At 34.8% G+C, this 13,387-nt stretch overlaps 1 protein-coding gene and 1 pseudogene across 1 annotated transcript; one reads left to right on the top strand and one right to left on the bottom strand.

Moving 5' to 3' along the window:
• Positions 1-10,006, bottom strand: part of LOC142635739 ((3S,6E)-nerolidol synthase 1-like) — a 58,387-nt pseudogene extending 48,381 nt beyond the window's left edge.
• A 1,806-nt stretch (positions 10,007-11,812) lies between these two features.
• LOC142635738 (uncharacterized) lies at positions 11,813-12,400 on the top strand. The gene has a single exon (XM_075809846.1). The coding sequence runs from the start codon at positions 11,813-11,815 to the stop codon at positions 12,398-12,400; it is 588 nt and encodes a 195-aa protein (XP_075665961.1).
• The last annotated feature ends 987 nt before the right edge of the window (positions 12,401-13,387 follow it).

Raw genomic sequence — 13,387 nt, 5'->3', positions numbered from 1 at the left:
AACCTTGACCCTTATGTCATGCATGGATAATATTGAGTCTTATGATAATACATAATTGTGAATATTTAAGTCAAGAAAATCCGAATGTATGTTGTTTCTCTTAAAATTGTTTGTAATAACTTTCTTACGTGAAAGCTCAATTAGTATGAAAACATTAATGCTTATTTAGACCCCAATTTTAAATTGCGGCTTAATTTTTTTTACTTTTTACTCTAACTTATCTAATAAGTGTGAAACAAGAATAAATGAAGTGTAGTAAACTGGAACACTACTCTAAGTCATAAGCAAGTACAATAAGTGATAAATGTAAAGCTTAAAGAGTAGGGAAGAGAGATACAAACACAAGATAACATCGAGACTTGTTATCAAAGAGGAAACCCGAAGTATTCAGTGAAAAACCTCTTCGTGGCCCTCCAAGTCGAAATCAATCCACTAGTGAATAAGTTGGAGTACACGAATATCAAAAAGACCCTCCAAGCCTAATCTACCCAGTATACTTGAACTCTCTAAGCTCTAACTACCAACGGACTTCTCGAAGTCTTGTCTTCACTAGTTATCCAGATCCCACAATTCCGCCCGATTGCATCCACTACGTAATGGCTTCTTCCAATACTTCCCATAGGTACCAAAACTTCTCTCAACACTCAGAATGGGTGAGGTAAGTGTTTGAGCTAAAAACCTCACAAGGATGTGTAGATGGAGAGGTAGGAGTAAATGGAAACTCTGAGGAAAATTATGTAGATGATTGTGGGTAAACAATTTTTAACTCTTAAGTGTTAGGCTAGGTTTTTCTCTCTCAAAAGTTTCTTGTGAATACTCCTTTTACTTCTTACATTTCGTGGGTAATGAGGTTTTATATAGTGTTAGTAAAAAAATGAGAAAATACGCACTCAAAAGTAATCAGATAGAGAGTTTCGTGGGTCACTCGCGAATTGGCTTGAGTTGCAAATGACTCGCAAATCCAGCCTATCAAAGACTCTTCGAATTCCAGCATGTGCTTCTCATGTGGCCTATTTTATGGGTCAAGAGTTGCGAAATCCTTATCTCCCTCTGTGGTTACTCCGTGACAAAATCCCTAAATAGACTTTATAACTATACAATCTCCCTCTTTGGCTATTCTGTGACAAAACCCCTAAATAGACTTAAAACTTAAAACGTGAGTATGGGAATAGAGACAAAACGCACTCACACCTAAATCTAAACCCTGTGAACCACTTGAACCATATACACTTGTATCCTGAAAAACTTGCACATAACAAATATTTTCCCTAAATACATGACAAGTAGAATACAAAGCATGTATAAAGAGCAAGTAAAATGCGATCAAGTAAAAATAAAAGATATATGAACTTATAGCATAACTTGATCAAACATGAACAGTCAATAAGAAATGACTACAATAAACATTTAATGAATAAATGATCTTCCGGACATGCAAGTAATTAAGAGCAATGCAAAAATTAATTGCATGTCCAACAAGCACACGATGCATTAAAGAAACTAAAGTAAGAAGTAATAGATAACTAAAAGCATCAAGAAACAGCTATAAAAAACCAAGATACACATAGTACTAAAGATAAACTAAATTTTAAACTAAAGTACTGAAAGCTTTAAAATAAAGCAATGTAAATGAACATATTAGGCAAAACAGGGGCAAAAAGCTATTAGAACTTCTAAGTTGCGTGGCCAAACCCCACAATGCTCCCCCTTTCTATATGCACTCCTCCTTACTCTATGATTCTCTCCCCCTTACTTTATGGTGTATTCACAATAAGTCTCTCTCCCTTTTTTTGCATGAATAGCTAAAGGTTCACCTTTAGTTTTTGCTAAATCTCATCCAACTATGTCTCAATAGTAGTCAAGTGAAGCTAAACATGATTATAGTGAGAGTACATGATATTTGCAAGACTAGAAATGCGCTCATGTAAACCCTCCATCAAAGTCATCATCCTATCCATGTGAGAGATAGATGATCCAGGCTGAGAGTGAGTTTTGGAAGGTTGAGGCTTCGGAATATGAGGAAGTAATGTCTTAGGAAGTTTGGAGACACTTGGAGCAGTTGAGCTTTTCCCAATGGGAGAGGCAGGAGAGGAAGTCTGAGATCTACTCTTTAGAGGCTTGGAAGGGCTCTTCTTTGCCCTTTCAGCAAAGGAGTGAACCTTGCTACTCTATAGAGAATGCAAAGAAATCGAACATTGATGAGGCAATACCGTTCCATTCTTAGGAGGATGGATGCCCTTAAGAGTCATAATCTTCATGATGAGACTACACAAAGGTAGACATGTCCTTGTAGCTAATCAACCTATAGTTTGTCCCAAAATCTGAAAAATGTGAGCACAAATGTCAATTTGAGCTTTATTAATAAGATCACAAAGGAATTGGGCCCTTCCAAGGCTAATGAAACTTGTGTTGGTCAGTGGGTATAGGTTTAAGTACATAATCAAGGTAAGAGTCTTCATTTCCAACTCGAATCTTGAAGTAGCAATTGATGTACCCGTGGAGGAAACTTCAAGATCTGCTCTTAATGTTTCAAGAATTTGGACAACGGGAGCCAATCTGTCATCATAAGGAGATGTATCCACATTTACCGAACGATTTATATGAAGGATCTTCGCTAGATAGTTTGGAGTGATGACAAAGTTTTTTCCATGAACCCAACATTTCAGTTCAGCTCTAATAAACCATGTGTTGGAGTAGAATTCTTTGACTAACTCTTCAATAGGATCTTTAAAGCCACCAAAAAAGCTAACCCAATCTTTGTTAGCAAAGATTTTAGGGATGAAAGTTGATCCCAGTGTATCAAATCTCACAATCCTTTCGACCATAGTTGGAGCATTCTTGAAATTGTTGTTGAATGATTGAGAGTCTAGAAGAGTCTTAAACCTTTTGTTATCAAAGTTTGCTGACGATTGTCGAGTCCTCTTTGATACTGGAGATGATGTGATATCAGTCAAAGGATCTTTTCCGCGTGAAGATCGATGAGGCATCTACAAAATAACCGCACAAGCACAAACCATACAAAAAAATGGCAACAAACTTGATTTACAAGTTAGTTTAAAACCAAGTAAACAGCTCTTAAACTAAGTAAAAGAGCATACAATGGGATACAAAGACATGAAAACAATGCTAGAAGTCTAATTTGACATAGAGTATTACAATAATCATGACATGTCACTTGTGATAGGGTGTGTGCATCAAGCGTGTATTTATGCTCTCTTGCAAAAGTTTCACACACAACACGCTTACTCTTTGCTACTCTTGATAGTATTGTACAAGTACTATGTGATTTGGCCATCACAAGGAATACATAAGGTAGTATATGCTCTCTAAACTGTCTAAACATGTTTTGTAATAAAATTTGGTTAGACTTGTTTAGTGTGTTTTTGATCTAGGAATTTTTTGCATCTAGATTTGAGGTTGTGTTTTTATGTCTAACATGCTTCTTGATTGCTTGTTTTGGTGTGTATCTTGTTTGCATTTATCTTTTGTTACTTCTCCTCGTTGAAAACCTTCTTTCAGATATCTCGATAGCAACTCGACACCTCCTCGATAGCTTTTCGATACCTCTCGATACATGCCTCTTTTATTGAGATTTATGGGTTTGTTCTTGATATCTCTCAATACATAGTCTGATCCATTAAGTCAAATTATTTGGAGTCTCTGTTTGCTTGATAGATGCTCGATACTTCCTCGATCTATCGAGATCTTTTGCCATTGATACCTCCTCAATACCTCTCTATCTATCAAGATTTTGTTATCGATAGAAGCTTGATATGTTCTCGATCTATCGAGTTATGCTTATATATATATATATATATATATATATATATATATATATATATATATATATATATATCAAAGTTCAACCCAGTTTTGAGCTTTTTCAAATATCTCGATCTCTCTTTCTTCTTTCTTGATCCAAACCTTTCCTTTTCACTAAAATCCTTCCTCCCCTCAAGATTTCTACCTAATCCAAGTCTCAATCCCTTGGTAAGTATTAAAAATCTCTCTTTTTCTCCTTCCTCATGCATTTTCATGCATTTTGTAACCTAGGTTTTAGTTTTTGGGAAAATTTGGGGTTATTGTGTTTTTGTCAAAATATTTAGGTTGGGTTTTGTTAAAATGATCTCACATGTTCATGCATTTCATTCTAGTTCATTATAACAATGTTTTTGTTAGGGACATATTTTATATAATTGGCTAATCCTTTGACAAAATGCACTTTACTTGTAATTAGGTAGATCTAGGATGGGTTTAAGACTTCAAGAAACATGTTATTCAAGTCAAGTGTTAAAGCCATGAAGATCTAACCAAGAAACAAGTGAAGAAGAGCTGTTTATTAAAGCTTGACAGCAATCTCGACAGAAAGGCTTCTATCGAGATTTAATGTTAAAACTTAACAGAAGCTTGACAAAAGCTGTTTCTGTCGTGACTTACGAAATCAAAAATTCTAGATCTGATCTTTAGCCCATGCTGAATTATTTGTATAGAGTTTCTTTTCTCACAACCCTAGACATATATAAGACTTATTTTAAAGGTCGTCGGACAAGAGAATACAAGCAGAAAGTGCCCTAGTTCATTATTCTCTCTGTTGAAGCTATTACATCTTTACGCCAAAGGTTTTGTGACCAAGGAGCTTCCTGATCTTCATTGTAGATGAACTAAAGAACTTTTCAGCCAACATCTTCTTCAAGTTGGTGAGTTAGCCACGTACTGGGATCCGTACATCATTGGTTAGTCACGTACTAGGATTCGTGCATTGAATAGAAAGATTGCCAATACAATACAAGTCCAATTTGGTATTGGGGTAAGGGTTTAACTGCAGGTTGGTATTTCAGGATAGGCCAAAGGGTTTGGTAAGATTCCTTATACTTGTAATCGTTTGTGAGTGATAATAGTGGATTCTTGGGAGTGGTGACTTTAAATTCACCTAGTGGGGTCTTGCTTTGGTGGTTTTTCCCATTCGTAAACAAATCGCCTGTGTCAAATTTAATTCCGTTGCATTTAGTATAATTGGTGATTTGTTTGTGCTACCACACTATTGCATGTAATTTGATTTAACTAATTAACTTGGGTAATTAATTAATTTGCAAGGGGTTAATTCATTTTAACCCAACAATTTTATGCATTCTAGGATTGTGTGACTGTTTATATCTTATAAGTGCTTTTAGTTTGGATTGGGTTTTCTACCCATGATGCAATTTCTTTAGCACGTAATATGTTCATGCATTGTCATGCATTGCATGTTGTTTTTCTTCTTTCCTGTGCCTTACCTTCTACTGTGATTCTCTGTCATTCTTCTTCTTCTTCTTCTCTCTCTCTCTCTCTCTCTCTCTCTCTCTCTCTCTCTCTCTCTCATTTAGTCTCCTTGTCATGGAACCTAATAAATCTATTCCTTCTAAAAACCCGATACGTCGTGGTTACTTTTCCTTTTCATCTGCTCCCTCTGATTCTATTTGATTCTATGATGAGAAGGCACGAGATGATTTCTTTGAGAACTTTTCTAACCGGACAATTCATTTAGAATGCTAGGTCATTCTGTTTGACTTTTCAGACACTCCTCTACCCAGTGCATTTAGCTCTCGAGGATGGGCTTCTCTTAGTAAGAAACCCTTAAGGTGTCCTGACTTGTTTATATAGGAGTTTTACTCCAACATGCACACCATCAATACCTCTATACCTAGGTTTACTATGGTATTTCGGGGTATATGTATTGTAGTTTCTCCGGAGCTCATTTATGAGGTATTACGTGTCCCTAGGGTGGATCATTCGGATTACCCTAGTCATCAATGTCTCTCTTCCATTTCTAGAGACAAGTTGGCCTCACTCTTTTGTGAGAGGCCATGTTGTGAGGAGGTACCCTAAATTTCTCTACAACTGAGTTTGCTAAGGGTCCACGGATCCTTAATATAGTGATGACCTTTGTACTCACTCCACAGTCACAATATAACACTATCACTGAGCCTCATGCTCGTTTCCTTCTTTCTCTCATGGAAGATCTTTCTATAGATTTTCCATCACACATGATAGTATCTATTATAGACTGCTACTAAGACACTAGTACATATGATAAGCTAGTCTTTCCTTCGGCTATCACACACATGCACGCCACTATTCCTCCTTCTCCTCTCTTCCATGTCATGGGTGCCATAAGTAAGGAGTCTATCCTTAAGAGAGCAGTGCAGCTTGTTGTGAAGCGACCATGTGTGGAGATGATGGATTCAACCCTTACAGTCCCTTCCTCTCGACCCTCCTCTACATCTGTCCCTTCTTCCTCCTTTAGGGCAGATTTCTATCTCGCTGACATCATGGAGTAGCTTCAGCACATGCGTGCTGATTTTAGTAGTTTTCTTGACCATCTGTATGATGAGATGTGTCAGAAGAACACCAGAATTAGTCACATTGCTTGCAACCAATCTTGCCTTGGTGGTTTTGCGCCCTCACCTTCACCCGAGCCTATTAAGGAGTCCTCTTCTAATGGAAATGATGATGATGCTGATGGTTTTGGCTCTTCCAGTGATGATGAGATGACAACCTCTCAGTGATGCACCCTTTGTCACTCGTGACAAAATGGAGGAGTAGTTTTGTATATGAGAGTAGTTATTATGTTAAAGGGAGAGCTAGCATAAGATATACTAGATAGGGGGAGGGTGTTTTTGAGGGATGTAATGAGGTTTTGGTGTATCTTTTCTCACTTCATGTACTATGGTCTTGTGACCACTTTTTACATACATTGTATTCTTCGATACATACATATATGTGTGTGTGTGTGTGTGTGTGTGTGTGTGTGTGTGTGTGTGTGTGTGTGTGTGTGTGTGTGTGTGTGTACATACATGTGTTGTTTCTTCACCTTTGTCTCACATGTGTTGTTTCTTTTCTCTCTTTACACACACACACACATATATATATTTTTTAATTTATACAACTTGTCTATGTTTCACATTTGATGCTTTGATGAATCTTGTTTAAATGTTTTAGTTAAGACATGTTGTAAGTTTACCATGCCATAGTCTTTCTTCTTGCAAAGTTTTTCAAGAGTTCGTAATAGGGTTAGACTTATGTACTTTTGTAAGTTATGGGATAGTTATGTTAGACTTCTTTCATAATTGTTATTTGTGGTTTTGTCACGGATTTCCAAAAGGGGAGACTGTTAGAATCATATTGTATTGTAATTAGCTAATCCTTTGACAAAATGCACTTTACTTGTAATTGGGTAGATCTAATAAGATGGGTTTAGTACTTTAAGAAACATGTTGTTCAAGTCAAGTATTAAAGACATGCAGATTGGTCCAAGAAACAAGTGAAGAAAAGCTGTTCATTAAGTCTCGACAGATAACTCGACAGATGCCTGCTATCGAGACTTAATGTGAAGCTTGATAGATAGCTCGACAGCAACTCGATCTATCGAGACTTATGATTTTCAGTTTTCTAAATCTAAAATTCAGCCTAGACTTGTGCAATTGTTTAGGGGTTTCTCTCTCTCTCTCTCTCTCTCTCTCTCTCTCTCTTACAAAGCTAAACATATATAAAGCTTATTTTTAAAAGCCATCACATATTGATACAGAGAACAAGAGACTTATTTTCTTTGTGTGAAGCTACTGCATTTGTATGCCATAGGGTTTTCTAACCAAGCGCTTTTAGATCTTCATTGTTGATAAAGTGAAAAATTTTGCAACCAACAACATTTGTTCAAGTTGCTAGAGTTAGTCACGTACTAGGATTCATGCAAAGGGTCAATCTCAAATTGAAGGTTTGTGCATTAAAAGAAAGAAGGCTACTACAAGATCAAGTACAATTGGGTATTGGAGTAAAAGTTCAACTGTGGGTTGATATTTTGGGATAGGTCAGGGTAGTTGGTAAGATTCCTTATACTTGTGACCGCTTGATTGTTGATTAGTAGATTCTTGAGAGTGGTGACCTTATAATCACTCAGTGGGGTTTTTGCCTTATAAGATTTTTCCCATTTGTCAACAAATCACCATGTCAAATTTGTTTTCCGCTACATTTAGTATTTTTGGTGATTTGTTTGTGCCTTCACGATTTGCATGCAATTGAATCTAATTAATTAACTTGAGTAATTGAATTAATTAACCAGAGTCAAACTATTTTAACCCAATATTAGTAATCTTGTCAGTATTTTGGATATTTTTGGACGCATTTTGAGGTTTGGAGAAAGAAGAGGCTGCGTAAAAGAAGGCCGTGGACAGTGTGATATGCGTATTCCAATTAGTTTTGTGTTGAGAGAGAGAGAGAGAGAGAGAGAGAGAGACCCTATTTATAGAAAGTGGTTGAAGCCAATGACACCATATCCATTTCTTATTTGCCCCAAGAAATATATTTGTATTTTTGTGGCCACATATATAGTATCTTGCTCTGAGCTAATGTCATCTATGAAAGAAAACAAGTTATAACAGGATTTGAAAATTATTATTGACAGTTTCATACAAACCTTCCACATTTTTTAAGAATATTTTATATCTAACACATGATGCACAATTGAATAACGACACAGAACAAAAGTGAAAGTTTTGAACAGTTACGTGTGTTCAACAATGGTCAACCGACAACTTTATTATTTCTTATTTTTATGGGAAAGTGTTTGAAATTGTAAGTAGTGCACAAATACTCTGCTTATTAACTTGTAAGATGGAAAGGACTAGTTATAGTAACTGCATCTTCTATCCTATCTCAATTAGATTATTGCATCCTTGTTGGAGTCCATAATAATTGCACTGTTGGGATTTTCCTCCAAAGGATGCCAACTCTAACTAGGTATTGCTTTTTTTTTTTCTTTTTTTTTTTTTTATAATTTTACAGGAAAACTAGATATTGATGTTTGGTTAATACAGAAAAGTTTCTTTCCAATTGATAAGAGCTTTGCAAAAGAACCTATTTTAGCATAAAAACTTACGTTTTCTATTTTATACAATCATTTTTCAAAAACACTTACATTAGTTTATATATTGCACATTATTTTATTTAAATAATTATTTTTATTCATTTTTATCATTATTTTTATTTATTCTCTCTCCCCTCTCAAATCTGAAAACACCCACATAAAACTCTCGCTGCTCTCATCCCTCTCATCCCAAACCCACAGCCTCTCACTAGATCAACCACCGCTGCTACTCTTTCTTCTTCTTCTTCTTCTTCTTCTTCTCACTAGATCAGTCACTGCCGTTGCTCTTTTTTCTTTTTCTTCTTCTTTCTTTCTTCTTCTTCTTCTTCTTCTTCTTCCTCCTCCCTCTGCTCTTTCTTTTGCTTCTTCTTTTCTTTGAGATCTGGGTTTGATGATTCATTTGAATTTTGTATATGGGTTTGATGAGTTTGGGATCTAGATTTAGGATGGATATGATGAATTTATAGAGGTTGTTGGGATTCAAGAGGAGATAATGAAAGAATAGAGTTAGGAAAGAGAGTAGGGGAAGAGAGAAAATCTAATGGGAGAGAGGGAATCTAATGGGAGATGCGAGAGAAAATATTAAAAAATTAAAATACAAAGTTACGGTAGTCATATATATTTACACGGTTACTTCTGTTCACTTGTATATTCTACAATATATATATATATATATATATATATATATATTAATTCTTTTTTCTTTTAGGAAAGCCTTATGATCTTATCATTAATTTTATATATATGAAATGATTTCAAGTTACATTTGGCATAAATGACTAAAAGTTACACATTTTTATAACCATTAATTTTCATAAAATATATCAGTGAAAAAGACACCACTTAACATGTCCTCAATATAGAGTTTTTAATTCCCACATTAGCTATTTTTTCCTTAAAAACCACACTCACATTCACCGTTCCCAGAACTTAATCCTTTTCCCATCAAGGCTCCACAAGTACACCCATCTTCTTTAAACAAATCCCATAGTTCTATTTTTGCAACTAAGTTCACGGGAGCGATGTGGTGGTTTCTGACTCAAGAATCATAGTAAAGGAACTCACATTTCTTAGAAATTTTGAAATTTTGAAATTTCCCAACCTCATGTTAAACATTGGAAATTTTGCAAAGTTTCTATTTCCCAACCTCTTCTTAAGATTTGGTTTTACAACTATTAATATTAATTTCCTGCAAATCGATCCCTCTCTTTATCTTCCATATTTCTGTTTATTTATTTATTACATTTGGTGGAGCAGAACCAACTATAGAAGCATCAAAGTAAACTTTGCTCGCCACCTTCTCGGATTACCACCATTTTGTGTGAAAACCATAGCAAGATAGATCCTTGATTATTTAATGATAATTTGGATAATAATGTTTTCTTTTTAACCCGTTAGACCTTTTGGAAATTTAGAGCTTGAAACATGTGTAACATTAATTACTTCCTGACTTGATAATTTGAATATCCTAACTTGAATTTCTTCCTGACTTGATTATTTTGGAAAAAAAGGTCTATATCACAGAACTAAAAGTTGATTACTTTTGGGTGTGGTTTTAGGAAAGATCTCAAAGTAGGGTCTGAATTAATAATGTGTTACACGGTGTGGCGTGTTTTTTGCTTGAGATTTTTTTTTTTTTTTTTTTTCCTTGAATGGCTAACAAAGACGTGGTATATCGAAGGGAAAGAAGGGTTGAGACTTGAGAAAACCATCTTCAAAATAGCACTAGACGACGTGGATGGAGTTGGTATCACAAGTTCCATTGCAAAAGCCTCGTGGATAATAATTATATTTGAAAATTAAAATGAGTGTGAATCCTTACTAAGAGTGCCTAACATATTTTTTCAGGGGCAAAACTTATGTACAGTATTTAGGTGCTGTTCCTTAGATTCCATTCTTAAGGTTTACTCATGTGGGTTTTTTCTCATGAGAAGGAAAAGTAATTTTTAGTTAAGTAGTCACATAGCTGAATTTTAAAAGGAGAATCTAAAGAGCAGCACTTAAAGTACTGTGTGTGTTTGGCTCCAGCTTAAAAAACTAGATTATTTTACTATTTAACTTATTTTTGTTACTATTCATGGGCCCCATTGCACTTTTGGTACTATTTATAGGTCACACTGTACTATTTCAATTAACTTTTACTTTTATCTAGAGTACTTTCAACAAAAATTTTTCTATTTTAACAAAATAAGTGAATCCCAAACAAACTTTGTATCTAAGATTTGTCATTTTTTCAAATGTGTTCCTTTTATTATTATTATTATTATTATTATTATTATTAATATTATTATTATTATTATTATTATTATTTATTCTAAAAAAAAGTTTTCAAAGTGAAAATTCAAGTTTAAGCATTTTCGATCAGTTGACACTTTGGCTCGATTGATCAGAATGGCAAAGAAAAAATCCTGGAGTTTTTGGATGACTCGATCGGTGCTCAATTCCTGTTCAACCAATTGAAAAGAGCACTCAATTGATCGAAAGGAATTCTCGATCGATCGAAAGTCGAAAATCAGGATTTTTCTATAGAATTTTTTGGTGACTATTCAATATATTTGAAGAGGTTTCAAGCCTTGTGAACAGTTTTATGAAACATTTTAACTCTCCATACGTGCCTTTTGATGAAATATAACCCTATGGGTATATATAGAGGCTTATGTTCATTTGAAACACAAGAAATCCTGTGGTCATTCTCCAGAATTGCTATCTGTAGAACCCAACATCTTGATTGTATCCTGGTGACAAATTTGCGATAACCCTTTACCAACAATAGTGTGGGGGACAAATATTGTCTAAGAAAAACGATATTGTGCCTCCAAGTTATCTATTTTATATTTGTCTTTTGTGTTAACCTTGTTCTTCCATTATTACATTGTATAATATCCCTAACAATCTCAGACAATATTTCCTACAATGGAAGGAACAAGTGATGTTTCAGCATTGAAGATGTTGAATCATGAGTTGGTGAAATTGGATCTCTTTGATGGAACCAATTTCGACCGGTGGAAAGACAAGATGAAATTCCTAATTATTGCACTCAAATTCTTCTATGTCTTGTACCCGAATTTGATGTCTTTTCCTACTACGAGTGATGAAGACACTAATGAGATAAAGGCAAAAAAAAAGAAATGGGAGGAAGACGAACTGATTTGCAAAGGGCACATTCTCAATACTCTTTTGGATCGTCTCTATGATCTTTACACATCAATGAAGTCACTGAAAGAGATTTGGAATGCTTTGGAGGCAAAGTACAAAATTGAGAAAATAAATACAAATAAGTTTATTATTCAAAAGTATTTTGATTATAAAATGCTTGATAATATCTTAGTTCTGGATCAAGTACATGAATTACAGATTTTGGTCAATAAACTTCATGATTTGTCAATCAATATTCCTGAATCATTCCAAGTGGGTGCAATCATTGCGAAACTCCCATCAAGTTGGAATAATTTTAGGAATGAGGCATGGCTGAATGCCCCTAGTTTGTCGATTGATGTATGATTGTTTGGAAACCTTGATATTTGAGAAAAATATGATTTCTTTTTTTTTTCTCAAAATGGATGAGGCATGGTTGAATTCCCCTAGTTTAAAAATGGATGCATGATTTTTTTGGAAGTCTTGATTTTTTATGAAAAAGATGATGATGATGTTTTTTTTTTCTTTTTTGAAATGGATGATGCATGGCCGAATGCCCTAGTTCAAAAATCAATGTGAATTTTGAAAAATCTTATTGTGTAGGGACCTCAATAAAGAAAAATTTGGGTAAAATAAGATCAAAATCACAAAACTGAGCAAAACAAGGATTGTTGGGATGATGGGCCAATGGGCTCTGTGGGAGTGTTGATTGGCATGTCTGAACTGAAGATTGATGGTGATTGTTGAGTAGATGAAAAATTCACATCCACCTCCTGCAAAAGATTCTTTCCATGAACTTGTTAGTACTCAGTTATTATAAAAATGTTTTGAGCCAATGCCCCTAGTTTAGACATGCTTGCACAGAAAATTGATGATATACTTAATGCAAAACAAATGCTCCTAGCCTAAATTCACACAAAAAATGTTTTGATTTTGAGTCTTTGAAAAAAGATGTTTTTTTTTTTTGAGTGATTGTGACTAGGCCTTTTGAAAAGGCTGCCTACGTACCTCTCTAATAGAGGATCAGTTCTAAACTAGTTCAATTTTTTTGTTTTTTTTGGAGAAATGAAGTTTTGAAAAATATTTTTTGAAATAAAGTTTCCTTTTGGGTGATTGTTACCGGTCCTTTGAAAAGGCTACCTACGTACCTCTCTCCTAGAGGATCAGGTTCAAACGTAGTTCAAAAAAAAAAGTTTAGAAAAATGAAGTTTTGAAAAATCTTTTTTGAAATGAAGTTTCTTTTTGGGTGATCATGACTGGGCCTTTGAAAAGGCTGCCTACATACCTCTCTCATAGGGATCGGGTCTAAACGTAGTTCGGAATAAAAGTTTTAAAAAATGAAGTTTTGAAAAT

The sequence above is a fragment of the Castanea sativa genome, chromosome 5, assembly GCF_040712315.1.
Source record: "Castanea sativa cultivar Marrone di Chiusa Pesio chromosome 5, ASM4071231v1".
Taxonomy (NCBI): Eukaryota; Viridiplantae; Streptophyta; class Magnoliopsida; order Fagales; family Fagaceae; genus Castanea; species Castanea sativa.
The sequence above is the reverse complement of the archived record's forward strand: the minus strand, read 5'-3'. Positions and strand labels throughout refer to the sequence as shown.

Excerpts from the sequence above, each read along its gene's own strand:
- LOC142635738 (XM_075809846.1), top strand. The coding sequence starts at position 11,813 with ATGGAAGGAACAAGTGATGTTTCAGCATTGAAGATGTTGAATCATGAG.